At 43.6% G+C, this 27,583-nt stretch overlaps 3 protein-coding genes across 4 annotated transcripts; 2 read left to right on the top strand and 1 right to left on the bottom strand.

Annotated features, from left to right (window-relative positions):
- Nucleotides 1-2,699: 2,699 nt before the first annotated feature.
- On the top strand, nt 2,700-10,500 carry LOC109771024 (fanconi-associated nuclease 1 homolog). 2 transcript variants are annotated; one of them, XM_020329741.4, is made up of 15 exons: nt 2,700-2,984; nt 3,071-3,209; nt 3,750-4,285; nt 4,364-4,468; nt 5,813-6,074; nt 6,156-6,218; nt 6,406-6,480; nt 6,563-6,681; nt 7,886-7,956; nt 8,034-8,121; nt 8,207-8,347; nt 8,428-8,651; nt 9,127-9,400; nt 9,533-9,766; nt 9,917-10,500. In XM_020329741.4, the coding sequence occupies exons 1-15, from the start codon at nt 2,832-2,834 to the stop codon at nt 10,364-10,366; spliced, it is 2,934 nt and encodes a 977-aa protein (XP_020185330.1). In that variant the 5' UTR covers nt 2,700-2,831; the 3' UTR covers nt 10,367-10,500. The 2 variants fall into 2 exon arrangements, with proteins under 2 accessions (XP_020185330.1, XP_045087684.1); XM_045231749.1 differs by lacking the exons at nt 2,700-2,984; nt 3,071-3,209 and adding an exon at nt 3,493-3,509.
- A 389-nt stretch (nt 10,501-10,889) lies between these two features.
- On the bottom strand, nt 10,890-13,061 carry LOC109771023 (uncharacterized). The gene is made up of 5 exons (XM_020329739.3): nt 12,886-13,061; nt 12,698-12,771; nt 12,493-12,596; nt 12,298-12,366; nt 10,890-11,477 (listed from the first exon to the last, which is right to left on the bottom strand). The coding sequence occupies exons 1-5, from the start codon at nt 12,957-12,959 to the stop codon at nt 11,214-11,216; spliced, it is 585 nt and encodes a 194-aa protein (XP_020185328.1). The 5' UTR covers nt 12,960-13,061; the 3' UTR covers nt 10,890-11,213.
- A 152-nt stretch (nt 13,062-13,213) lies between these two features.
- LOC109771022 (ALBINO3-like protein 2, chloroplastic) lies at nt 13,214-20,970 on the top strand. Its single transcript, XM_020329738.4, has 15 exons — nt 13,214-13,707; nt 13,951-14,057; nt 14,405-14,532; nt 14,757-14,828; nt 15,479-15,580; nt 16,425-16,484; nt 17,230-17,295; nt 17,766-17,813; nt 18,328-18,441; nt 18,657-18,791; nt 18,881-18,936; nt 19,011-19,128; nt 19,223-19,288; nt 19,369-19,478; nt 20,522-20,970. Exons 1-15 carry the CDS (start codon nt 13,235-13,237, stop codon nt 20,682-20,684), a joined length of 1,818 nt encoding a protein of 605 aa, XP_020185327.1. The 5' UTR covers nt 13,214-13,234; the 3' UTR covers nt 20,685-20,970.
- Nucleotides 20,971-27,583: the final 6,613 nt, after the last annotated feature.

The raw sequence follows: 27,583 nt of genomic DNA, 5'->3' as shown, positions 1-27,583 counted from the left end.
ATAGGCCAGCTCTTTCATTGCATGTATTTATAATTATCCTCACTATATTATGCAGATTGAAGATTGCCGAATTGAAGAAAAGACAAATCGGTGATATTGGGTTCATTAACACAAATCTCATAGATGCAACTGAGGTTAAATATCATGCCGAAAATACCGAGGCAAACTTGCTACGGTCGTTGGTAATAAATCAAAACAAAGATATAATACTCTTTCCTTACAACTTCAAGTGAGTGTTACTGTCTTGTGCATATTCGGTTTCCCTTATTAGTCCAGGTTATAGTAATGTAATTGATGACTTATGCATGCGTGCGCAGCTTCCACTATATTCTCCTAGAGATTAAGCTTGAGCAGGGAGTAGTAACCGTCTTAGACTCGAGACGAAACGATCCCCAGGACTATGCGGACATGACTCAAATGCTCGAGAAGTAAGTTAAATCGATCATTATCCACCATATCAGCAACTTTGTTCATTTCCTGATATCAAATAATTGTTTTCTTTGTCTGGCAGGGTTTGGAGAAAATTCACCAAAAAAGCTCCGGGACTGCCGAAGAAGCTGCAATTTAGACACCCGAAAGTATGTACTATAGTAGCATGTTCTGCGCATCTCCTAGTGATTCAAGCGCTAGTTTCATCAATACCATTTAGCATGCTTGCTTATCAGTTTGATTGACCTTTATTTCTTGTAAAGTGGTTGTGGCAGGAACAAGAGAATGATTCCTGTGGATACTACGTTTGCGAGTCCATCCGCCACACGACCTGTGAGCGGGGCTACTCTGACGAACAATATGAAGTGCGTAAGCAATAATATTCACAATTTTATTTTATTACCATCATTTGTGTCGAGTTTCATTTATTCATATATATATGTATTGACCCCCTTCTTCAAATTAGATCTTTCGGATGCGGGATGAACTCCTAGCACCAGATCGTATGCGAGCAATTCAAGAGGAATTGGCGGCATTCTTTCTTGACCACGTGATCGCTGAAAACGGAGAATACTATGTGGACCCTGTGTTCTTACAATTTAATTAGGAGATTATATTGTAAGAGATAATTATTGTATATATGTAGCCGGTAGTGTCGGATAGATATACGAGAACTTGTTGTTCGACCAATCTCTCAGAGAAGGAGAGGTGATCGATATCACTTCTCTCTGTATGCATATGTTCATGACGATCTTCTGTTTCCTTCATTTGCTTACTAGCTAGCGTGTCTAGTCCTCTCTATACGTATATAGTACGTAGCGTCGACCAAGCACGGAGATAAGAGAGGACACTTCTCTCTATTAATTAGCTAACTAACACAATATATGAAACACCTAAATTAACCCCCCAAAACCCCCAACCCCCCCCCCCCCCCCCTTTAAAAAACAAAAACCCCAGCCCCTGAAATGCTGACAAGTGGATGCCTATTGGTCCCGGTTAGTGCCACCAACCGGGACCAAAGGCCCTCCTGCCTGGGCTCACCGCACCGGCCACGTGGAGGCCCATCTGTCCCGGTTCGTGTAAGAACCGGGACTAAAGGGCTAGGGCATTAGTAACGACCCTTTAGTCCCGGTTCAAAAACCGGGACAAAAGGCCCTTACCAACCGGGACAAATGACCCTTTTTCTACTAGTGTTTTAACAAATATCTCAGAATTAGATCATAACATCAAGTTGGACATTGGACATGTATTAAAGGGCTGCTCACAACAATACAACGAATCAATCTACTCGAAGCTAAGGCAGCAATCAGGCAGATGTGGTCTCTTATTTCATAGTACACGATTTTGCTACGGGAATAGCGGCCCATCAATGTCAGCCTAGCCTTAGATGATCTGCAGCGCGGCCCATCCCGCATCGACAGAGGTAATTAACGGCCAGGAACGCTTAAAACAGTAGATCCAACGGCTGAACTTGCTAATGCCCTGAGATGGCAGGAAAACTGCTCAGTTATAATGTCTTTAAATATTCAAGTCTAACGTAATGCAAGCTTATCTTTATAGGTACCTGAATGATTTATTTCATAGTATGTTGTATAGAGGTGAGGGTATGCGCGTATATGTGGGCATATGCGTTTGCACTATGTTCAAAAAATAAAAATAAAACAGTATGCTGTATACAGTCGATGTTGAGGCATATATGCCAGTAATTTAGGTATTCATGCTTCAAATTAAGCTCACAGGCTATATGAAAAGAGAAAAAAGATGTTTTTAAACCTTAGATTTGATGGATATGCGCGTCTCGTCAATGAATACTCCCTCCGACGTGATTTTTCTTTGAGAAAATGATGTCTCCATCGGTGACAAGATGATTAATCGATCGATTTCGTCAAATGTCAAGCTCCACGGCTCCAATTCGTCGCGTATACATTGTACACGATGAACCAACCAACGGATCGATCTACTCTCCTTATAAAAACACATGCCCGCAGACGTCTTCTGTGCCTAACAAGGTTTCTTTTAACAAGGTTAAGACCGTGACATGGTCCACCCTAGTGTGAGCACGTGTGGCTTGCGCCCCATTCCCCAAACCCCAAAAGTCAGAAGCGTACGTCGTGCAACGAAGAAAGAAACCTGCAGGCATTTTCCTTTTTTGAGAAATAATAGGCAGGCTCCAGGCAGGCACGGTGCGGCGCACGCAGCCGCCAACCCAAACCCAACACCCGCCGTCCGGCCCATCCTGACCCAGCCGACCACGCCCACGTCACTAGCCGCGAAAAGAAAAACAACCGGAGTGGAACTGGAAGCCGCGAGCCCGCCACTGAGCCCCCCGCGCGGCGCCCCATTCCCATTCCTTCCCGCCCCGCCGCGCGCCGCCTTGCCGCTCCCGGCCCGTCGCCTCCTCCATGGCCCCGTCCCGGCCGCCGACGGCGCTGGCGGGGGCTATGCTGACCGGCAGGGAGAGCCTGGCCCGCCTCATCGGCCGCCGCCGCCGCTCCCCTCTCCCCGCCCCCCTCGCCGCCGCGCTCCTCTCCCCCTCCCACTCCACCCCCCACCAGGTCAAACCCCAGACCACTCCCCGCTTGGTTCTCTTCTGCCCATGCCATCTGTCCGACGCTTATCGTCTCTCTGTTTCTTTCTCCAGGCCGACGACGCGGGCGCGGGCGAGGCGGCCGCTGCGGGCCCTTCTTCGTCGGGAGGGGGCGCCGGCGCGGAGCGGGTGGCCTGCCCCGTCTGCGGCGAGTTCATCCCCGGCTCGGACTACTGCGTCAACACCCACCTCGGTCCGTGCCACCCCCCTCCCCTCCCCTCCACACATCCACACACTTCTCTGAACCCGCCGAATGCTCATCGAGTGCTCGTTTTGCTGGGCCGTGTTTAGTCCAAAATGTTCATTGCTTTCCGCTTTGACTAAACCGTCTAATGCCTGAACATCCAGCCTGAGCTAGATGCAGCAACCTACCTGCCCACTTCCTGATTGCAAGTTCATGTGGACGTGCTTCCCTGCTTGTGCGGTTGCACTTTATCACTCTCACGTGCTGCATTGTCATTTACAGTCAGTCACTGGCTTAGCTATGAACACGGTAAAAAGAATTTAGCTCTCAGAAATATCGACTTGACTATGTCTGTTGTCTCGGTTGATCTAGGATAACCGGTTCATGTAAAAATTTACTCCCTCCGTAAAATTTACTTTAGTGATCTAAACGCTCTTATATTAGTTTACAGAGGGAGTACTTACTACACTGGAATGCATACCAAGCATGTCATACTTACCAGTTCTATAATGTTCTGAAGACTTCTCTGTTTTGACATGAACCGTGCAGATATATGCCTCTCCAGAGGAGCGAAACGGAAGTTAACACAGAGCAGCCTTCTCGATTTCAGATTCAGCAAAAAAACAACAGCTGAGCCTACTCCAGACATTTTGAACAACAGTGACGAGGCAGAAAACAAGGGACTGACGGATGGAGACGTATCTACCGACAGAGAATTTTCCTCCATGAATGGCGTCACTGGAAGTCCCAAGGATAGCGGAACCACTTCATTAACTGGTTGTCTGCATGGTTCGCCTGGCATTTCTAAGACGCTCAATACATGTATACCTTCAAATGCTGGCTTGCCAATTATAAAGAATGCTGAAAATGATGATGCAGTCGAGAAGGCCTCTTCCTGTTTGCTTTCAGCAGGAACAACTTCTGTCAGTATCGATGCATGTCCAGACGCAGATTCTAGCACCACGGTAGCTGTTGATACTGTCATAGTGGGCCGGAGGTTCCGTGAAAGCTTTGAACTGCAAGAAGGCATGGGCATTACTGTTGTAAGAGACCCCCAGAATGCCAAGGACCCTGATGCTGTCAAGGTTTCCATCCTTTATGAATAAACTATATTTCTGTTGACATCCCATTCATGTAGAATTTTTTCTTAATACCATGGACAGGTGCTTTATGCAGGGTCTGACTGTGGGCAGATGCTTGGATATCTGCCTCGAGAGCTGGCTAAAGTCTTGGCTCCTCTACTGGACACACATTTCATGGAATGCGAGGTGATTCCTTATTATATTGCAGAAGAAGTGTAATATGGCATACAGTTTTTAGGTCCTCAAGAGTTATATAGGTTGCTCTCTTGTTGAATAAACATATGCCGTCAACTTTACGCTGAGTGATTAGTGATGAATAAACTAGCCTTGAACACCTGTGGTAAGTTCTCTTAGAAATCTCACTCCATGTCATCTTAGTGAATGCCCGCTGATGCTAAAAAGACACAGTAAATTAACTTCGCATAGTCAGGCTACAAGTTTTAATTTGGATGCTGCACTTGGATAGAACAACTTTAACATCATATATGATCTCTCTTTGTATATTTCTGCTCTAACATTTTACCTCATTTTCTGCTTATTGACTATAAACCTTAATATTTTCATACGGCCTGGCGCAGTGGTGATGTACTCCCCACTTGTGCCAAGAGGTCCTGGGTTCGACAGTCAACACCCTCTCTGCATTGCACTGGGCAGGGGTAAGGCTTTGCCTCGTATAATATTCCCCAGACCCCACCTGGTGTGGGAGCTTCTAGCACTGGGTCTGTCCTTTTCATACCCAGCAGTTGTAAGGAAGGTCTAGCGCATCTCCTGTTCTGCATTAATTCAGCCGTGAGCTATGTCACCATGTTAATGACTTTAGGTGGTTGTCTTGTGTCTGTAATTTAAGCTGTTTGTCAGTAGTCGGTCTCAACGAGTTTTCTCAGACAGGCAGTTTAGGGTATTTCTCTCAAACTGTAGGCACATCGCCACTGTTTTAATCAGGATTCCAACACATGAGGTCACGGGTTCAAGTCGTGGAAACAGCCTCTTACGGAAATGTAGGGAAAGGCTGCGTACTATAGACCCAAAGTGATCGGACCCTTCCCCAGACCCTGCGCAAGCGGGAGCTACATGCACCGGGCTGCCCTTTCTTTTTTCATATACAAGCTCTCACCTAAAACTCTTTTGTATGGAAACCTACTCTACCCATAGAGAAAGTTCAGTTTGAATAAAGGTTTGTAGGATTGGGAGGTACATTGCCTAACTAAATCCCTGGAAAGGACTGAACCGACTTCATATCCATTTATACTCAGGGCAAGCAGCCCTTCAAGTCACTGGAAGCCCACACTAGCTGTGAAAGTAGTTAAGTAGAATAACACATATACTCTGGTGTAAACAGATCCTTAATCAGAAGTAACACTCTCTTTAAGCCTGAAAGTTTGCTTTGATAGTAATTATTTTATTATGTTTGCTATAGGAAGGTCGTGAGGTTTTTGCTGCAACTTCGATCATCGTTTTTTGGCAGATATTTTTTTTGTAACAAGTGGATAACCATCCAACTCCTGATTGCTTACTTTCCTATTTTGTTAGGGATTTGTGGCTGGTTTGCCTGAACAACAGCTTGACAATGTGCCCATCCAGCTAACTTGTCAGAAATGTGAAAATGACAATCAGAATTATGAAGATCTGAGATACCAACAATCCTTGTGGGAAAATTTTCTTGGTGTTGTTAGAAATGGAAATTTCCAGCAACCTAGCGGTGCAAGATACCAGGCAAATTTCAATACGATGCTATTGGATGTTATGACCAACCATACACACCTTTTCAGTGATACGGAAACATCATTTTTAGGTTGTTTATTTTATTTCCTTCCCATTCCATCTTATGATCAAGAAATCTTAATGACGAAGTATATGTTGTAACATCCAATAGGATCTTTTAAGTCGTTATCGAATGATGGCCAAAGGCTTTTAGTGAAGATTTACACTCGAAAAGGTTAGCTCCTGATGTCCATAATGTCCATTGATAGGTAAAATGTTGAATTGGCTCCATTCATGTTCCATATGTGTATAGTGCTAACGACTTAAGTTTAGTGCATGTATTACTTTTAGTAGGTTAAGAAAAACGGAGCAATTTATTAGGCAAACATAACTTTGCAATTGAATAACTGAATTTCTTGCAGGGCCATGGTTTAGGTTGAGCAGCATTTCGTATTGTGAGATATCAGATGTTGAGCATGCAGCCATGGAGTTGAAGTGTAATAACCTAGCCCTACTCATTTTTTGTTACTAGCATGTTGCCATTCTTTAGGTATTTGAACTGGAAGTTCTTTTTTATAGTGGCAGGTTACATAGACATGTTTTCTGGCACCGATGTTCCATTTGAACATGATATGAAAGAGATTCTCAATGTGCTAAGTGTTCCTGAAATGAAGGAAATCCTAAAGGAGCTCCCTAAGGTTTCAATCTTATCTTCAACTCTTTTCTTATTATGCAAAAGTATGTTGTTTGCCTTTTCCACCCCAATCATTTTCCTATTGTCATTTAGAATCACCATTTGATCATGTTGCTACTTAGGGAAGTTATACACTACTTTAGGATTGGTAGTAGCACATCTATATCTATAAAAAAGGACTGACCCAATGCTAGAAGCTCCAACACCAGGTGGGGTCTGGGAAGGATTATATGAGGCAAACCTTACTCCTGCACTATATCTATACCAATATAAAAAGATCCAAACGGCAGATCCAACTATCAAACCATGTCAATCCAGTGACCTACATGGCTCTAATGTTGAGCGCCTGACATGTTTAGCATGCAATTAATGTCATACCTAATATAAACGTCACTGTTAACCACCTGATTAACACACATTTAATATCCTACCTAATATCAAGCGAGAAATTAATGTCCTACTTAATACCAACGTGCATTGCACGCACAGGATTACTAGTTTATTTAATACCAGTATGGCAGCATATCAGTGCGAACTTGGTTGTAGTGCTGTTGATCTACATTGCATCCACACATCCTGATTTACATATACTCACACAATAGCATGTCAGTGATGGCACAGCCATGATAATGCATAGCCTGCAAAACAACTAAGGCATATGATCTGGCAATAAATAGAATATCAGTCATTTATCCATAATGTTTGTCTACCAAACCTCAGAGAAAATGATGTGGGTATACAACTACACCTTTTCCTTTAAAAATGCCCAACAACTTCTGAGTATGATACTTGGTAGCACATAATGTACACGAATGAAAGATAGATATTTAGAAACATGTAATCTTGCTCTAATTGGTAGAGGAAAAGCCTGAGAATATGTATTAGCATCGGAGAGTTACGTTGTAACTACCATCCATACCTGATTTCAAGTGTTCTATTCAATTTTAGGTTTCCTTCAGAAGTTGTCACAATCACCACAAGTCTTGAGGCATTGTTAACACTTAACACAGTGTTTCTCTAATATGCAAGAATACAAGCATCACATTTCTATATATTGAAAAATAAAATAAAAATCAGAAAACTGATTGATATTTTGATCAACTACCAGCTACTGCAAGTTGTTTTTCTCTCTGCGCTAACCTGCAGTTGATTTCTATACTCAAGCTGGTTTTCTCAACGAATATTCATTCCTTTATTTTGCTTCCCAGGATAACACAAACTGCACCCGTCGACATGAGCTTCTTAGCACCCTTCTCTCTATGCACAATAATGGAACCTGGTAAAGGCTCTTTCCTTGTTTCATTCAGTCATTCTTGGATATTATGGCCCTGTAAGCAAAATCACCTCCTGATGCAGCACAGTGCTACCAAAGCGAATTTTTAAATGGACAGGAACCTGTATAAGAGTCTCCAATATGGCTGATGAACTTCTCTGGCTTGTTCAGGTGAATATAGATCTTGCTTAAACTGTTTATCCTATTTACAGTATTATTCCATCCAACAGTCTGATGATGGAGAGCAACCATGCAGAGGCTATTTTTTCTAAATGGTGATCAAGATCTTTCATCCTTTCTATTAGTGGATCTTGGTCTGGTGAAATTCCCAGACTACACATGCAGCGTTGTTCATCGTATTTTTCAAGAAAGAAATGATTTACTTCAGTATGAAGAGGTGAGCTTTTCATTTCTTTCTAAACAACAGAAGCATAACCTGCCAATCTGCATGTATTTAACATCTTATGTTTCAAATAGGCAATTCGAGTGGCACAGTTCATGGATGAATCTCTTGATAACGATAACATGGAATTAGTGTCAAGATGCACTGATTTGTCTGAGAATCGACTATGCACTTCGTTAAAAGAAGAAGATAGCAGTTTAGCTGATTCTCCTCCATCATTCTATTCATGCTTTTCATCTACCTGGATCTATTCCAAAATACTCACATTAGGTGTCTCTGTTTACGAACGCGAACGCAGGTAAGTTGTGATAAACTTATGGATCAACTCAACTGATATTTGCATGAATTTATGTGTTTCATTCAATTTTGATTGAACTGGAACCCTTGACTATACTATTTCTTGGTTGTGTGGACATGTCTTCTGGTCTGCTGTACGCATAATTGGGTGCTTTAGTTCTCTTACAGCTGAAAGATATTTAGTTGCACTATTTAAAAGAAAAGAGATTTAGTTGCATACACTTACACTAGGCAGGCTGTAAAGTTTCATCTTGTATGCAAATTGTTGATTAATGTAAAGTTTTGAACTGAAGCTCAGTTTTTTTCATGAAGAAACCTAATCTTCTCAGGAATATATGAATGCATTCACAGGAGGGATTATTTCCTTTCTTTGTTGAAATTTATAATTTTAAAGAGCTTCTGAGTGTGCTGTTTCACTCAGTACCTATCTTGTTAATTTTTGGGGAACTAGATATCACACTGACTCTATTCTGCAGGTATGCAGATGCAATAAGGACTCTAAAGATACTACTTAGTAAAGTTGCTTCTGGTAGACGGCGAGGATATTGGACACTGAGATTATCTATTGATTTGGAGCATATGGGTCGCCCTAATGAGAGCCTTTCAATAGCTGAAGGAGGAGTGACCGACCCATGGATCCGTGCTGGGTCAAAGATTGCACTGCAGAAGAGAGCTCTGCGTTTAGGCAAACCTCCACGGCGCTGGAAAGTTCCCAGTTATGCTGATTCTCTTAAGAGAAACATAAAAGAGGTATATATGTATCTCACTCTGATGGTCAGTCAGGAGAAAGTTTTTTTTGTGTCTGTCTACTGGATTGAGGTGGTAACATGGAAATGCTAAATAATCTATCATTGGGATACATCACACGTTTTTTGTCACCAGGTGAACATCGAAGGAAGGCCATTAAATTGTGAAATAGGAGCAAAGAATGTGTTTTATGGCTATGATGGTGACCGTTGTGGGGTAGAGCAATTAGCTTTGCAGTATTATGCTGATGAGGGAGGTGGCTGGCAAGGTACCCATTCAGAAGGTGGCATATGGATGACAATCTTTGGCCTTCTAATGTGGGATGTAATATTCTCAGAAGTATGCGATGTTTTCCATTCTAAATTTCAGGTACTTGGCTTATGGAGCATTTTTTTTTGCTAGAGTCGCATAACCTGCATTGTGTCGGCATGTTGCAACGACTACGCTTTTGATACTGCTACTGCTTGCACCTTTCCTTGCAACGATTTTGCACAGCTTGATTTGTGTGTTCTCTTGCAGACAGCCCCTCTTGATTTTGAAACAGACGACTTCTACAAGTCAAGAAAGGACCTTATAGAAGCACAGTTGAAAAGGATACAAGATGGAATGGCCGAAGAGATGCTTATCAGCTCCTGGGAGCTACATCAAGGGACATCCTGCAAGGGTGTCAATTGGGACCGGCATCCAATGGCCGATGTACGGGCTGTCGTTGCGGGCGTTGGTGGGCATCGCTTGGCACTACTTCTCCGGCATCTAGCCCTCGATTACAGGAGCTGGTCCAGCGGGATGCCCGATCTGCTGCTATGGCATTTCCTGGATGAACGAGGTGGTGCTGAAGCTAAACTTGTGGAGGTCAAAGGACCAAAGGATCAGCTCTCTGAGCAGCAACGGGCTTGGATTTTCGTCCTGATGGATTTTGGGTTTGATGTGGAAGTTTGCAAAGTGAGCCTAGTTTCTAAGCGGCGATAAGCTTCCTTCATACAAAATGTATTGATATTTGCATTGATCTATTCTGCAAATGTATTGAAACAACAGACCAAAAGCTGTAACATGTAAAAGCAACAATGTTCTTGGTATTTACATTGATGTTGTCTGGAGTAAAACCTTCTTACAATTTGTTTATATGGTGCCATTCTAACAAAACTCTAAAAGCTCAGAACTGAGAAATGCCTGGATTAATTTAGTCTGATGATGAAATATGTAGAAAACTACACCCTCCGTTCCTAAATATTTGTCTTTTTAGAGATTTCAAATGGACTACCACATACTGATGTATATAGACATATTTTAGAGTATAGATTCACTCATTTTGCTCCGTGTGTAGTCACTTGTTGAAATCTCTAGAAAGACAAATATTTAGGAACGGAGGGAGTACAAATTTAAGTATACTTGTAACCACACTAGAGTTGATAGTTCAATACTAGAAATATAAGTATACTCATAACCGCACTAGAGTGAGTGGAAGGGTGATATGAGAGATCACACAAACTGGTAAACACGATCTGATAACACTGATATTATATTCAAAAGGAGCCGAGGTTTGATGAACAACAAAATCATGCCATTACAGGGCAGCAATGACAGAAGTTTCAGTCATTGGCATGATCATAGGTACATCAATATGCAACTTCTCGACTTGCAAAAAGGGACGACCACTGGGCCGCTTGATACTGATCAGACACTTCAATCCCTTCTGCTTGATGTCCAAAATGTAGGCCACAACCAACAGGTTATAGCTGGACAAGTACGCGCTGTGGTATAAGGGTCGTAATAAGTTAACCATGCATCCTCTGGGACAGTTGCTGCGCCCTAACCTTTATACGAATATGCTGCTAAATGCCTCCTCCAGTGCTCTTCGCCTACCCAACTCAGCAGTCCAACCACCTGCCCGAGCTCCTCTCTCCGCGCGTAGCCGCATGGTCTCCTCGTCATATCCATGTAGAGGATCGGATGAACCACCGATTGGCTGCGGGGCGTTACCTGTCGGACGAGGCTGATTCAACCCACCAGGAACGGCGGCAGGTGCATACTGGCCTTGAACTCCTGCTCCACCACTAATACCCTGGGAGGTTCCAGCAGCCTGTTACATTGACATTTGCACAACAAAAATACAAGAATCACTTCAGATAGATTGAAACACAATGCTTCAACTTTCAGTAGTACAGAACAGGAATCATCAGAAAGCTGAAGAGGACTCAAGCTCTTTATGGTTTACAGGTAAATATGCAAGTAGTCAATGTGGTGTAAATAAAATAACTGAATATAATTAGCAACTAGAAAATCAGGGCACAAAGTTAACATGATAATAGCCTGTTGATGATAAGACAACTAAACAACCATATCTAAAGTTGCAATACCTCTATTACGCAAAAATGGTTTGAAGATAGGATGCGATAAATTGGTGACGAAATGCAAATTCACTGCAAGCTGAAAAATGCTAGTGGAATATCGAGCTTGCTAAAGTTGACCATTCCATCACAAACCAGCTAGCTTATTTCATCCAGATTTAGACTTTCATAGTATTTGATTGACAGATATCTGATATGGGCATTACGTTGTCAGATCTAAAAAGTCGGCACTTCAAAAATTAGCATTTCAACAACAACAACAACAACAAAGCCTTTAGTCCCAAACAAGTTGGGGTAGGCTAGAGGTGAAACCCATAAGATCTCGCAACCAACTCATGGCTCTGGCACATGGATAGCAAGCTTCCACGCACCCCTGTCCAAAAACACTGATACCATTTTATAAACAAAATGATTGGTTCTAATATTTGACAAATATTAAGTAAGTGTCGAACAAAAACACTGAATATTCTCCATACATGAAGGCTTGTAATTACACAAAGCTGATGGAACTGGACATATGAAGTGTATCATAGACTGCGAATATCAACTAACCATATCACTGGGGCCAGCCTTTACAGCAACCATTCTGCTCGCTTTAAGCGCCGCGGCGAGATCTTCAGCCTGCACACCGGCCAGAAAACTCTCAATCAGGGTCGACAAGCCTTATCAGTGGGTTAGAATGTACAGTACACAAAAAAAACATCATCTTACTGAATTTTTTACTGAATGTATGTAAGAACAGCATACCCTTTTAGCTCGCGACAGGTATATCTGCTCAGCATTTTCCTGCTGATACCTGGCAATCCTCGCCTCGATCGCCTCGACGTCGATTCCTTCGATGAGGTTGAATGCTTCATCAAAAGACACAAAAATCGAAGCACTGATCAAAATCCTGCCAACTGCTGCATCCAAGAACGAACCTCATACGAACAGGGATGGATGGGCAACTCACTCATATCCTCGACCTCCTCCAGGTAATCGTTGTAGTCTTTCAGCGACGGGAAGTGCTCCCGCGTCTTGTTGAATCTGCGCCGGCATCCACAGAAAAAGGAATCAGTCCTAGCAGCCTCGACAGCGGAAATTTTGTTCAGAGGAACCTGGGGAGTCGAGGGCGGAGGGAGGGAGGGGGCGCGCACATACATGCTGGCCATCCTCCGGCGGAGGGTCATCTCCTTCGCCCACGCATTCCCGCCGCCGCCCCCCACCACCACCATCTCGCCGCCGCCGACCGGAGCGCGAGATCGGCTGCCCTGGAGTCGCGCCGCGGTAAGTGGGCTAGGGTTCGTTACCGGAAGCAAAGCAGAAGGGGAGAGGCGGAGGCCCGTGTACGCTATATCGAGAAACGTGAGGGCCGTTTGGCAAAAAGGGCAGGCGATCGCGGATACGGGCCGCCCGATCGAGATCGGACGGCTGGGAGGAGCGCTTGCACGTGCTTGTAGCCTCGGATCCTCTTTTGGCCCCTCGGCCACGTCACGGACTGGCAGACCTCATGGCGCTCCCGCTCCGACTCCTCGGCCGCATCGGCGGCGGCGGCCGCCGCGGCCGCCTCCCGCCGCCGCTCGCCGCCCTCGCCCACCTCTCCGCCGCCTCGCCCCACCGAGGCCCCACCCACGAGCCGCCCTCTCCTGCTCCCCCGCTCCATTTCCCCTCTCCTGTCCCCCCTTTCGCCGTGCCCGCGCGGGGCTTCTCCTGGTACTCCCGCTCCCCCGCCAGCCCCGCTCCCCCCGCGGCCCCGGAGTTTCCGGCCGACGAGGGCGCGACCGCCGTGAAGGAAGGGTTTGTTTACTTGGATGACGCGAGTACGGTCGATTACGGTGAAGAGCTCGCCGCCGCGGCAGATGGCGCGGCGGATGCTGCCGTCGGGGTGGCCGCCGGTGGCAATGGGGGCGGCCTGTCGGGGTTCGCCATGGACTCGTTGGTCGGCGTCCTCGACGGCTTCCATAACCTCACCGGTCTGCCATGGTAGGCATTGTGCGGTGGAAGGCTCGTCAATTTTGTCAATTTTCCGTTACTGTTGCTGCTGCCATAGCCGGTGAATTTGAACTTAGTAGGTTTGATTAGGCATTGCTCATGCGATTACATGGCTCCTCTGTGGTAGTACTTGCGTGTGCTGTGGCTAGTAGCCCTCGTCGCTCAGAATATGCCAGATCCTTTATGTCTAAGAACAACTTTGGTTGTGAATGTAACCGCTTATTTTCATTGCAGGTGGATAACAATCTCCGCCTCCACTGTGGCCATGCGGCTAATCATACTCCCCGCCCTGATAGTACAATTTCACAAGACTGCTAAAATCGGCCAACTTTTTCGAAAATGTATGTTCCGCCAGCTTCTCACTTTACTTTCTTGTATTCAAATGTTTGGTGTGCATTGGCTTGCTAGTGCCGACAGAGTACCCGATTCCGCAGACCACTGTTGTTTTATCTTTCATGAAATTATTCTTAAATCTCCGGATTCATATAGCATTTACCAACTGGTAAACTTAATTTGTGGGGAATACCCCTTCCAGACCTATTGTATTCTTGAAATCGAAATGTTCCTTTTAGTGAGCCTCCCATAGTCTATTCTATTCCTGTCTGATTGAATTCAGATTGTTTATATTTTCTGTTTCTGTTTCTGTTTATGTGTCTCTGATTTTACTCTCATATATCTCCTTTTAAAGTGCCCCCTCCATTGCCCCCTCCTCTATCAGGAAGGAGTTATCGTGACCAATACTCTCTTTTCCAGAAGAAAAGGCGAGAGCTTGGTTGCCCCTCCTTTCTTTGGAATTTTGCCTACTTTTCAGTTCAGGTAATGATGCGAATCTTGTGATAAAATCTTCTACGATTCACACTGTTTGAGAATAGATAACATTGCAGTTGATTATCCAAAGAAACCCTTGTATGTTTCTTGTTCCTAATCTCCTTTCCCTCCTATTTGTTGTTTCAAAAGCAATTAAAAGAGCAATCAACACCAACTAATTCTGCACTTTCTTGTTATCGTCTCTTCACTCAGCTGTTTGGTCGTTTATGCAGTTCCCTTGCTTTATACTGTGGATGGCAAGCATCCGGAGTATGTGCCTCAGTAATCACCCTGGATTAGATAATGTATGTTCAAGGTATCTCTGTACCCAATTATCTTTTATTACATTCAATCTAATATTCCTAAGCTTCTTTAAAAGAGTATTCGTCTGTGAAGGTTTGGTGTTGTAACCATACATGTTTTCCAATGCATATTTTATGTTGTATAGGCATTCATGAACTATGCTCACTTGAGTAGTTTATTATCGGGAGAATGGAAAAGGCTTGCGTTTCATTTCATTGGAAACAAATCACTTGAGTAGTTTTGCAGCTTAAATTTCCATTACAGAGATGATGATTCATATGCAGCAGCATTTTTTTTATAATTTCGATCATGATCCAACGGATGTAAATTATATGAGAACAAAGTCTGGTATTCACACCAACTTAACTACTAATATCTGTAATTCACATTTAAATGAAGGAAAGTTGATGAGCTGAGCTCAAAAAGCACATAACTGATAAGTGATGCAATTTGATATTTTTTGTATCATATAGGAAATTGTAAGAAATTTTCTTAACATTGGCATTGTTTCTTGTGGCAAAAGAGAGAAATTTCTTGCATCTTCATTAATAAGATACATTGTGTAGTGGAAAATGTTCAAGGTTTCTGGTTCTTTTGTCTGTGGAAAATGTTCAATTTCTTACATTCTGTTGGTATTTCTTGACAATTACAGGGCGGTATTCTCTGGTTTAATAACTTGACCGAGTTTCCACATGGTGCTTTAGGTCCTGTTTTTCCTGTCTTAGTTGCTGGGCTCCATTATTTAAATGTCCAGGTACTCTACTGTTTCGTATCGAGTTTTTTTGTGTGTAAGATTTCGCTTGCCATTTCCTCCTTTTTTAGTTTTTTAGTTAGTTACCTGTTATTGCCTGGACAACACACAGTTGTAAAAGGCAAATGCCAAATATGGGTTATGTTACACAAAATTGATATCATTGGATTAGTAATCAACAATACCTTTATGATATCGGTTTTATGAAATATGAACAGTATTATACTGGAAAATTGGAGTCAAAATTTTAAATTGGGGAGTCGAAATGTGTCCAACAATTTGAAACGGAGGGACCATGTGTTGTCTTACATCGTGTGATCATTAATTTCAATGTCTGGACACATCTGATAGTAATTTTCTCTTGAAAAGAGATTGGCATGTCTTGGAATATTGGACATTCAGGTTTACAAGTCCAACTGCTATACTGGGAGTTGTAGGCTGGAACTCATCACGTGAATGTGAATTAAGATATTGCAATTAGGGCTTTAACTAGTTTCGAGCCGATTAGAAGTTGGTGTTTTTTTTGTTGGTTGCTAATGACCATCTGTCTGTTAGTGGAGGGTCCATGATATCAAAGTTTGAGCTATCAGTCCATCTGTGAATTAACCTAACACTAGAGTAGCAATCTTTCTTTTCTGTTTCCTGATAAATCACTTCTCTTGATTTAATCACAAAATATCTTCTGATAAGAGTTTATATGCGAGATCTCTTCTGATGAGAGTTGAAAAGTTATCTGTTCTTTTCATCGCTAACTGGATGATAACACTACTTTATATATTCAATGAAGCTAGGACTTGCTCCAGTTTGCAGTAAACTATCTTTGACTTTGTTTTCTTGCCTTCCTCAGATTTCCTTCCAGAAAAGCCAGGCAAAGCACTACCCTGGAGTTTTAGGTTTATTAGCAAAGGCATGTTTCTCAAACCAATGGCATATTTGATACAGTTTGCTAGCTGTCGCAAGTTACTTGTAAATTACTCGCATAATTGGCATATTGCTAACATCTTGTGTAAAGAGTGTGTAAAGAGCATGAATGGTTGGCAGTTCACTTGGCAAAGTACATATTTTCACTAGAATTGTTTCAGTAAGTAACACTGGATGGGTTTGTGCACTTATGGGGTTTAGTTGGTCAGTACTACCAAAAGTACAATCCACATGTTTTCTGCGTGTAACTAGATTGCACAAGGTTGAATATTTGATCCTCCTCTTTCAAATGGCATATATTTTTTAACTGTATGATGAATACTGTTATTCACTTAAAAAAATGTTGTACTGTTATGGGCATGCTAATGTTGCTGTTGCTGAGCTGCTATGCTGACTTTCTGGTTTAATATAGTACTCTCTCTGATCCATATTAATCGTCGCTGCTTTAGTATAACTTTAGTACAAAGTTGTACTAAAGCAGCGACGATTAATATGGATCGGAGGGAGTAGAAGTTATGGTCCTGCGGTAAGATGAATAAAACCTTGCGTAGGCATGGACTTTGTTTGGTGAAAGCTCCAGTGTTGGCCTTACTTATCTGCAATATGACATTCATTTTTTTATTTAAGAAAACTTGCTCAATAACATTTGAATGCCCATGACTTTTATTCCGGAATGATCTTATGTGTATCTTCACTCTTATGTTGTGAAAATATTTCTATCTTGCTTGCAGTACTACAAGATTTACCTTGATATTCTGGCTATTCCTTTGTTTCTTATTGCATATGTGGTCCCTCAGGTCAGTTCCTTCCAATTTGCTTAGACATATTAATTCTGCAAATTAGATAGTTATATCTTTCTGCTCTATTTCGAGGACAATTTCTGCCCCACATTACGATCTTTTCAGTGCACAGTACTGAAAAGTACCTCCACTTATCCCTGTTTGCGCTATCCTAGCAAACTGCGTTGCATTGGATAAATTAAAGATACTGCAATTGGAGGGGGGAAGCATATCATATTGAAATGTTAACGGCTCTGAGTTGTTTGAAGTAATCAAAGTTCTTGGGGCAGAGCTTTAAGCTAATGTTAGGAATGATGTTGTACTAAGAGTTCAATAGAAGGTGATTTTTATTATCTTAAACGTAATCATGCATCATCATCCAACAGACTGGAAGAAGAATCATTATTTAGCGCAAATTTTGTTTCATTCAGGTCACGTTCAGATGATAGTGATGCATTTTATTTACTCCTATTCTCTTTGATTGGCAGGGGAGCCTGGTCTACTGGACTACCAATGGTTTATTTCACGTAGCTCAGGTCAGCTGAAGTTTTTCATTCTTGCAATGGAAGCCATTTCTTTGTTAAGATATTGCTGCACCAGTTTTTCTAAGAACTCCATGCTTACATATATGTATATATTTGATGTATGCAAGGAATGCATTTTAAGGCCCACCAGTTCTTTTACGTTATTTTTTTCTAGAGTTGGAAATATAATTATGTGGCATGGACTAATTTTAAATATTATGTAGAAAAGGAAGAACATGGGTCATAACAGATCTGGTAGAGTAATGCAAGGAATGCTTTTAAGGCCCACCAGTTCTCTCTTTCGTTTTTGCCAGCTTGCCGTTAGTCCAGCATATGTTCTACTATCAGTGATTTTGGCATGTGTACATAGTTATGATGTAGATTTTTTATATTGCTGTTCCAATAGTCAATAAAATGGCCAGGTAGCTTCTCGTATGCTTTACTTAAACAAACTTAACTGTGCAGTTGAAAGTATGTATTTTGCTGTTTGCATTGCAATCTAATTTTTTAAATGATTAAAATGCAGCAATTGTCCCTCAGAAATGATATTGTCCGCAAGATGTTGGGATTGCCTGATACTGGAGCTCTCGCTGGTAATACATCGCCAAAATCTCTTCACGAGGGTCAGAAGATAATGCAGGTAAAACCATCTGAAGGTTTAAATGTTGTAGCCATTCACTGTTCTTATTATATTTGTATGCATCATGTGCAGTTGCCGTCATGCTAATCTAACTATTGATTTGGTAATTTTCCATCCTGTTCCATCTCAGCTAGAACAAATTATTGCAATTATTTTTAGTATATACCTGTTTTGCTGCTGCAGTTTGGTTTATTCTCTTATAATATAACTTGCAGCGGTGGCCCCTTGGAGATTCTCGCATGCAATCGAAATTGGAATCGTCTACAGCTCCAAAGTTTATGTTTGAGGATAGTAAAATGATGGATGAAAATGTATCTGCTGAGTCCAGTTCACCTGAGGAGCTTCTTCAAGTATGGATGACTGCAATCTATAGAATCTTTGCCATGGAATATTATTTTATCATTAATTCTGAAGCATATATCTGTATTTTCTCTGATAGCAAGCGTTACAATATTTGGGAACTGGCTGCCAAGATCAAGCTGTTCCACTTATCAGGTATAATTTGTATCTGGTTGCCTTTTTGGTTCATCTGCAAACAGTACAAGTTGATGAACAATCTTTTACTACAGAACAGCAATAGAGAAAAACCCAGATCTACATATAGCTTTGATTGGAATGGGACAAACCTTGTTCTCAAATAAGTTGTTTCCTGAAGCCTCAGTGTGTTTTGAACATGCTATACCAAAGGTATGGTGTAATCTCATATGTTCTTTGGTACTTTGTTGGTTATGGATTGATGTAATATAACACACAGTAAGATTTACTGCTTTCTGTTGTGTAGATTGAAGAACAAGATCCTCTTCTTGTGCTTGCATACTTTAGTGCGGGTCTTTCGCGCAAAAATCAGGTAGAGTATCTGTTCACCTGTTTTTAAGCCATTAGAAATAGCAGTGAATAACATAAGCACTCCATCATCTCCCATTGTAGGGCGATAAGGAGACGGCAATCAAGCTCCTGCAAAGACTAACAGAGCTCAAGGAACCAGAACAAGTGATGAGCAAAGCATGCTATTTCCAAGGCTTTATTGCTCTAGGAAGGTAACTAAACCGTTTTCAGATCATTTTATCAATGTAAGCTTACAACTTGAGTAGTCTCCACTCTTCCGAGTATTGATCACGGCAAAATGAGCTAGGAACACTTGCCAGTTCCCCCATTTTGTATTGCATCTTTTTTGTGTCTTATAAGCAGCAGGAGCGTGTGGGCATACATAAGTTCACTGTTGCGTTTGGTTTGAACACTTGGTATACCTAGGTTTTGTTGTAGTGTCAGCTGCATGTAGCCAATTTAGTAACGCAGTTAGTTCACTGTTATTCAGGTTATCTGCTTGTAGTGAACTTATGAAACTTAGTTTAACTCCACTACTAGTTAGCCAACACAAAGATTAGAGCATCACCAAGCTGCACAAAAAGCTGCTCTAACAGATGATGTAGATGCAATTTTTTTTACTGGAGACACCTTCCCGCCGAGCACCCGCCGCCCGCCTGCCGCCGTCAGACCCCATGGACGCCTCTTCAGACCTCGTGGCAGCCAACGCTGCTCCGGCAAACCTCACCATGGCCGCCTCCACGGTGATGTAAATTTTATATCATCTGTTGGAGTTGGGAGGTTTTTGGTGATGTAAAAACCCACTTTTTGGTGATGTAAATTTTACTTGAAGCGATGTACTCCCTCCGTCTCAAAATAAGTGTCTCGACTTTGTACTAACTTTAGTACAAAGTTGTACTAAGGTTGTTTTACATCATCTATTGGAGATGCTCTTAAGGTGGGTCAAAAGAGAGGTATTGAGGAAAAAAAGACTAGACGAACCTTGCATGGGAGGTATGCATCGGCTGGGATACCATATTATGCATGTGTATACGATGAGTGGAGAAAAAGCTGCACAGGGCTAGAACGGGAGGGGGTGACTTAATGCTATCTCTTGCAGTTGGACTAGTATGCGCACCGTCTGAAACAAAAAGGAGCAGAAATATTTGCGCCCTGTAAAATATGAAATTGACTTATTATATTTTTCCACCCCTTGGTTTTGGAAGAGAAACCTAATTGCTATGTAGTAGCTGAAGTCACTGACATTTGTTTGCAGTATACTGTCAAATGAAGGTCGGAAATCTGAGGCTGCGAAATACCTGCGGGCGGCTACTGCTTATGATCCTGGTGTTGAGAGATTTCTGAAGGAATGCGAGGAAGCAATGGAAGATCAATCAAGTCAGCAGAGCACTGAGCCACCAAACCTGAAAGGACCATAAGACGCGGTACTGTTCGACCGCACGTCTACAGCAGCTCCCAGGTGGCTAACCCACTTCGCCGGGTCTCTAGCTAGGCCAAACTGTCCACGCACTTCATGCGCCTACGTGCACCCGCACGCCCTGCATGCCAGGGGTGCCGTTGTACTCTCTCTCTCTCCCTCTGTGTACTCCCTCGATATAAGCCCATCGAGGCTAATGTAAACTGTGTGCGAGAGATATACGACTCAACTTGGTACAATATACCGTTTCCACAAGTTTTGATCGGCAGTTTAACTGTGTTTTCCTACTCGGCAAGTTCAGTTTCATCCTTGTAGTACTTTTAGAAGGTGTTTGAAATCGGATAGCGTCAATCGCCTAATAAACCCTGAATCCCTTGGAAGTATTGGGATAATATAGGCGCTTCAAATTTTGTAGGGTAAATATACGAGGCACAGATGTCGCCAGCGATTGTATTATTATCATAGACATTAGGGTTTTATATATTTTTGCATGGATGTTCTTGGAATCGCAGCCACAAAATATAATGAATCTGTAACAGAAATGACTTGGAATCAGCTGCTAAAAAGGGCACTGAGTAAATGAGTTGAATATGTGTCGAGAGGATGTTTTTCCTTCACAATGCATGCTGACATGTCAGACCAGTAGCTCCCAGTCTCAGATGAACCGCACACAAAAAATTGTGGACAATATGTTCATATTGTGTGACATGGCACATCATATTACCAAAACAGTTAAGATACTGGTGCAGTAATACCAAATCCTTAACGAGCCCTTCATTCTGTAAATCCTCCTTAACACGACCAAGTCAGCCAGTTAACCATCTTCCTTCCGCGAACTTGCTTTGCATGAACATGTTGCAAACGAAAAGGAAAGTTCAAATTATTGAATATTTGCGCGAACATGTTACCGACGAAAAGGAAACTTCAAATTATTGAATATTTGCGCGATGTGGCGTTCTTGCGATTGGGTGCTACTTTAGTGATCTAAACCTCTTATATTAGTGCCGACGAAAAGGAAAGTTCAAATTATTGAATATTTGAGCGAAATTTTGCCAGATGCCTTTGTTCCTTTGAACCCCCAGTGTTCCAAGCAACCTTTACATTCCAATTTGATTACATTGTGTACAGAGAGGTAGATCATCAAGTTTATTTCCTTTTTAAGAATCCACTGTTCCCATGCAACCTTTTAATCCCAATTTAGTTCAATTGCATACACCCAAGCAGCTAAGATCATCTACAGCCGGGCGCCTCAAACCAGCCTCATACGTCTGGCCTCATTGGTCGCATTTATAATACATTTTGAGTAGACCGGAAGAAATGTCATGAACTTTATCTTCAGACAGTCATATACACCTTGAGTAGTTGAAGACTCGGAAACATTCTCGCACTAGTAGGGTGTCCTTTTGACCTCCTCTTAACATCGAAGTTTCAAATAGCGGGCTATGTCATTTAGCAACGGCTCGGCTAGAAGCTATGAAAAGCCGTAGTGAAGCTTAAAAATTTGAGATGTTCATTTAGCCTTTTTTAAATCACGAAAAGTTGAAATAAGACATGAGTTGTTCCAAAAGCATAGCTTAAAAATGGTTTACTCTCATAGCTCTCTAGTTTTCTGGTTACCCTGTTGTCCTCAATAAGTCATTCATGTTCTAGATATCACACAAAATTAGATGGGCTTTCTTGAGGAGCATGTAATACTAGATGTAGAGTTGAGGACTAAACTTAGACTTCAACAATAATTATGGAACATAAATTATATATATCTTTCACCAGAGGTTCCAACTTTCTTTCTTCTAAAAAAGACAAAGAGGTGTGTGGAGAATCATACCTTGTTGGGAGAGTTGGAGACTACATTTACCATGGACATCCTTCAAATGAAGAATAAATTACCATCTTTAAATGTGAGCGGCATCATTTATCAGTCATGACTTTGAACAATAGTCCTCTCGCAAGATTTATTGTACTTCCAATGGGAAAAAATCACGATTCTAAAAAATATTCACGATTTTGAAAAAATATTCACGAAATGAAAAGGAAAAGAAAACAGAAACATAAAATAAAAAACGGATACGAAAAAAAAGAAAAACAAGAGAAGAAAAAAAAGGAAAAACCTGGTATGAGATTCTTTTTTTTAGACAAACCTGGTCTGAGATGGTTCTAGAACTTTTCGAAAACCGGAAAAGTGATCCACGTTACTTGGACCGGCCCAACTATCTGCTTAAGCGGTAAATTGGAGACACGGTCGACGGCGGCAGGTTTTTTTTGTTAGAAACGGGATTTATTTAGCTTTTTTTAGAGAGATACGGGCTTTATTTATCTTAACTTCTGTTTAGCGGATTTATTTAGCTTTTTTTAGGGGACAACCAAATTTTATTCATCAAAGACCACAATGGGTGGGACTCGGATCATGGGGCTGACCTAACCAGAGGTGGTGCCCCGGACCGAGACTAAGCGAATATTTGGCTAGTCTATGTGCTTCGACATTAACAGCACGGCCTTCAAAAGAAAAATTACAATGAAAAAGAGTTGCTCTAGTGTTTATCTCCTGGATAATAGTACCACTCTTGCCTGTGCCTCCACTTAAGATGTCAGCCACTAGATGCAACGACAAAATTATGCAGATTAAGGTCTTCCGCCAGCGCCAAAGCCTCTCTGCAAGCGATAGTCTCTAGTATGGCTGGGTCCTCTAGACCGGCGATCACCAACGCGGAGCTGCCTAGGAAATTGCCTTGCCTGTCCCGGCATACAGCAGCTGCTGATCCACCTTTCCTTGCTCTTACTCCCGCGTCCACATGAATCTTGGCGTAGCCGATCAGGGGAGCTTTGGGGCGTGCAGCTCGTGACAGGCCCATAGATTGAGCTCCTCCCCTCATAGGCCTTTCCACTTTAATCATGTTTAGTTCAGCTATGAAGCGTCTGACAAAGTTGTTAGTTGCCTGAGGCGATTGGAATATTCCTTCATGAATAGCCTTGCGCCGCGCTGTCCAGATCGCCCAGAGAGTGACCGCAAGCAATACAAACTGATCATGTGATAGCGAGTGCATGAAGGTGAAGAGCCACTGCTTGGCGTTGGGTTCCGTGGTTGAGACTAGGTTTTGTGCTAGCTCCTCATCAACTAAAGCCCACACACATCTTGAGCTAGTGCAGTTAACCAGAGAGTGTCTCCACGAATCAGCCGAGCCACATAAACCGCAAGAAGCGTTATCTGCCATATGTCGATGAGCCCTGACGTCCTCCGTTGGGAGAGAGTGCTTTGATAAACGCCATAGAAACATTCTGACCTTTGCAGGAACCTGGGTCTTCCACAACATTTTCCAAGCCCCCTCCTCCGACGTGCTGTTTGATGTTCCAGCAGTGCCCTCAAGCCATGCCTCCCGGCGCTGTCTTGTCGCTACAAGCATGCGGTAAGCAGATTTGACTGTGAAGTTGCCACTCGTTTCAAAGTTCCAGCTCCAGAAGTCATGGAGATTGCGAGTGCACACCGGGATCCCCATAATGGTACAAGCATCCATGGGCATAAACACTTGGTTGATTAGCTGGCTGTTCCACGAAGCGCTAGTGTGATCGATCAGTTCCGAAACCAAGGTTGGCGGATTGGGGTGAATGCTCCCATATGGCCGTAACATCTCATCTCTTGGCAGCCACGGATCCTCCCAAATACGAGTAGATTGACCATTGCCAATTCTACGGATGAGACCTTGTTTGAGTGTATCTCTGCCTTCGATGATGGCTCGCCATATCTGACTGGGATGGTTTCCCAAGGTCGCCTCCAAGATGGTAGAATCAGGGAAGTATATGCTCTTCAACAAGCGTGCACTGAGGGACTCTGGTGTTTGGAGTAATCTCCAAGCCTGTCTTGCCAGCATCGCCATATTAAAGAGTTCAAAATCTTTGAACCCTAGTCCTCCCATTCCCTTCGGCTGTGTCATACTTTTCCAAGATACCCAGTGAGGTTTCCTTTTGCCATCTTTGCCCCCCCACCAGAACTTCCTAATAAGCATATTAAGGTGTTCACATAATCCCCTTGGAAGTTTAAAGCATGACATTGAGAATACAGGTATGGACTGGGCAACTGATTTCACCAAAACCTCCTTGCCTGCGGATGACATGGTGTTTTCCACCCAGCCCTGTACCTTACTCCATAAACGATCCTTGAGGTATTTGAAGGCCCCATTCTTCGAACTCCCAATATTTGACGGCATCCCTAGATACTTCTCATTTAAAGTTTCATTGGGAATATTGAGTAAACCTTTTATTTCTGTCCTCGTAGCTTCCGGCACTCCCTTGCTAAAGAAGATTGATGATTTTGCAAAGTTCACTCGCTGACCGGATGCTTGGCAGTATGTATTCAATACTAGGTTCACCTCATTAGCTCCCGCACAATTTGCCTTACAGAACAGCAGGCTGTCATCAGCGAATAATAGATGGCTAACTGGCGGCGCCGTAGGAGCCACTTGCACACCACCCAGATTGGATGACTCACTCTTTGATTTTAACAGGCACGACAGGCCCTCTGCTGCTAGCAAGAACAAGTACGGAGATATTGGGTCCCCTTGTCTGATTCCTCGCGAAGGTTCGAATTCCTCCAATCTTTTCCCATTAAACATGACAGAAAACTTAACAGTGGTAACCAGTCCCATAACTATGTCCACCCACCTCTCAGTGAACCCTAGTTTCACCATGATTGCTTTCAGGTATGGCCACTCCACCCTGTCATAAGCCTTCATCATGTCTAGCTTCAGAGCAAATGCCTGGTGCTTTTTAACTTTATTTCTTTTCATAAAGTGTAGGCACTCGTAGGCAGTGATGATGTTGTCAGTTATAAGTCTACCAGGGACAAAGGCAGATTGTTCCTCAGATATAATGTCAGGTAGTATCACCTTCAGCCTGTTAGAGATCACTTTGGACGCTATTTTGTAAAGAACATTACATAAGCTGATGGGGCGGAACTGGCTCAAGAGGGTTGGGTTTTTTACCTTAGGGATTAGCACCAAGACTGTCTCATTGATACATGCTGCAGATTCTGTGCCCTCAACAATTTTAAGAACGACTTTGGTGATTTTGTCTCCGCACGTCTCCCAATGCCTCTGAAAGAAGTGAGCAGGAAAGCCATCTGGTCCCGGTGCCTTGGTGGGAAACATTTGAAAAAGGGCAGTCTTAACTTCTTCCGGGCTATATGGGGCATTCAACGAGGCGTTCATTGCATGCGTAACCTTGCATGGCACTGTTTCTAGCACCTGTGCCATATCACCAACCCCTTCCGTCGTGTACAAGTCCTTGTAAAAGGAGGTCGTCATGTTTTCCATCTCCGGTTCATTCTCCGTTACCTCCCCATCAGCTCGCTGCAAGGATTTAATTTGGTTTTTCCGCCGACGCCTACTCGCTCTCATGTGGAAGAAATAAGTATTTTTGTCGCCATGCATGAGCCAATCAATCCTAGCTCGCTGCCTCCACAAGATCTCCTTGCGATGAAACAACTCGATCAGGCGATCGCAGATTTTTGTCTCCTGTCGAGAGGGACCAGATCTTCCTGGGAATTCTCGCAATACCTGTAGTTCCTTTTTTAATTCGGCTATCTCTCTGCACACGCTTCCAAAATGTTGCCGATCCCACGTCGACAGGTCGCCCGACAGTATTTGGAGTTTAGCCTTCACCTGGTCCACCGAATCCCCAGGATGCTGATTCCACCCCGCATGCACCACTGTCTCCAGTGTTGGGTCGCGCTCCCAACACAACTCGTATTTAAACGGCCGTGGTCCCCTTCTGCATGCATGCATTGCTTGAAGCCGAAGCAACAACGGGACGTGATCAGAAGTAGCTGCGGTGAGATGCTCAAGGGATGCATCTGGGAAGGCCAAAGCCCATGCAGGATTAGCCACGCTCCAGTCCAAGCGCACCCTGGTGTACGTACCTGTAACACCCCAGATGTAACTTTCCATATTTGTTAACTCCAACTATTACCATTTTCGGCTATGTGTTATGATATTCCCTCCGTGGTTGGGTTTTGTCTTTCGTTTTGCATTTTGTTCATGTCATGCATCTCATATCATGTCATCATGCGCATCTCATTTGCATACGTGTTCGTCTCATGCATCCGAGCATTTTCCCCGTTGTCCGTTTTGCAATCCGACACTCCCACATGCACCGGCGCACCCCTCTTGTCTCTTTTCGTGAGCGGGTGTTAAACGTTCTTGGAGTGGACCGAGGTTTGTCAAGTGGCCTTGGTATACCACCGGTAGACCACCTGTCAAGTTTCGTTCCATTTGGAGGTCGTTTGATACTCCAACGGTTAACTGGGTAACCGCAAAGGCCTATTGTGTGTTGCAGCCCAACACCCCTCCAAAACAGCCCACTAACCCAGCAAACCCCCCTCCATGCTCTCCGCCGTTCGATCACGACCGTGTCGGCGAAAACCACACTCCATTTGGAGTCTTCTAGCTCCCTCTACCTATATAAACACCCCTCCCCCGAAAATTCCGGGTCAAAACCACCCCTAACCCTAGATCAATTCCCCTCCGCGCCGCCGGACGTTTCTTCCTCAGCCGGCCGGACATGTCCGCCGCCCTCACCGCGCCACATGGCGGCTCCTGATTCGCCGAGCCGCTGCACCCACTTCGCCTGCGCGCCCGCACGCCGGCCCGTCGTGGCCCGCGCGGGGCCCTCCCGGCCCGGGACGCCGCTGCCGCCGCCGTCCTACGCCTCGCCGCCCGCCCGCCGTCCTCCGCCTCGGCTCCGCCGCCCGCCGAACTCCGCCGGCCGCCCGCGCCCGTCGCCGGCGACCGCGCCCCGTCGCCCTGTGCGCCGCCGCCCGGCCCCGACTCCGGCGCCGCCCGTCCGGTCGCCGCCTCCCTCCTCCGAGCTCCTCCACCACGGCCACCGTCTCCCTCTTCCCCTCCGTCTCCG

Source organism: Aegilops tauschii, chromosome 7, assembly GCF_002575655.3.
Source record: "Aegilops tauschii subsp. strangulata cultivar AL8/78 chromosome 7, Aet v6.0, whole genome shotgun sequence".
NCBI classification, from domain to species: Eukaryota; Viridiplantae; Streptophyta; class Magnoliopsida; order Poales; family Poaceae; genus Aegilops; species Aegilops tauschii.
Note: the sequence above shows the minus strand (reverse complement) of the source record. Positions and strands in the feature narration are given on the sequence as shown.

Bases quoted from the DNA above. Each gene is read 5' to 3' on its own strand.
- LOC109771024 (XM_020329741.4), top strand. From the start codon at position 2,832: ATGGCCCCGTCCCGGCCGCCGACGGCGCTGGCGGGGGCTATGCTGACC. The intron at 7,957-8,033 runs GTAAAGGCTCTT...CTCCTGATGCAG, and splicing joins ATGCACAATAATGGAACCTG to CACAGTGCTACCAAAGCGAA. The intron at 9,401-9,532 runs GTATATATGTAT...TTTTGTCACCAG, and splicing joins TTAAGAGAAACATAAAAGAG to GTGAACATCGAAGGAAGGCC.
- LOC109771023 (XM_020329739.3), bottom strand. From the start codon at position 12,959: ATGGTGGTGGTGGGGGGCGGCGGCGGGAATGCGTGGGCGAAGGAGATG. The intron at 12,367-12,492 runs GTATGCTGTTCT...GCCGGTGTGCAG, and splicing joins ACCTGTCGCGAGCTAAAAGG to GCTGAAGATCTCGCCGCGGC. The intron at 11,478-12,297 runs GTTAGTTGATAT...TCAATGTAACAG, and splicing joins AGGCTGGCCCCAGTGATATG to GCTGCTGGAACCTCCCAGGG.
- LOC109771022 (XM_020329738.4), top strand. From the start codon at position 13,235: ATGGCGCTCCCGCTCCGACTCCTCGGCCGCATCGGCGGCGGCGGCCGC. The intron at 16,485-17,229 runs GCATGTTTCTCA...TCTTGCTTGCAG, and splicing joins TTTTAGGTTTATTAGCAAAG to TACTACAAGATTTACCTTGA. The intron at 18,442-18,656 runs GTAAAACCATCT...TATAACTTGCAG, and splicing joins AGGGTCAGAAGATAATGCAG to CGGTGGCCCCTTGGAGATTC.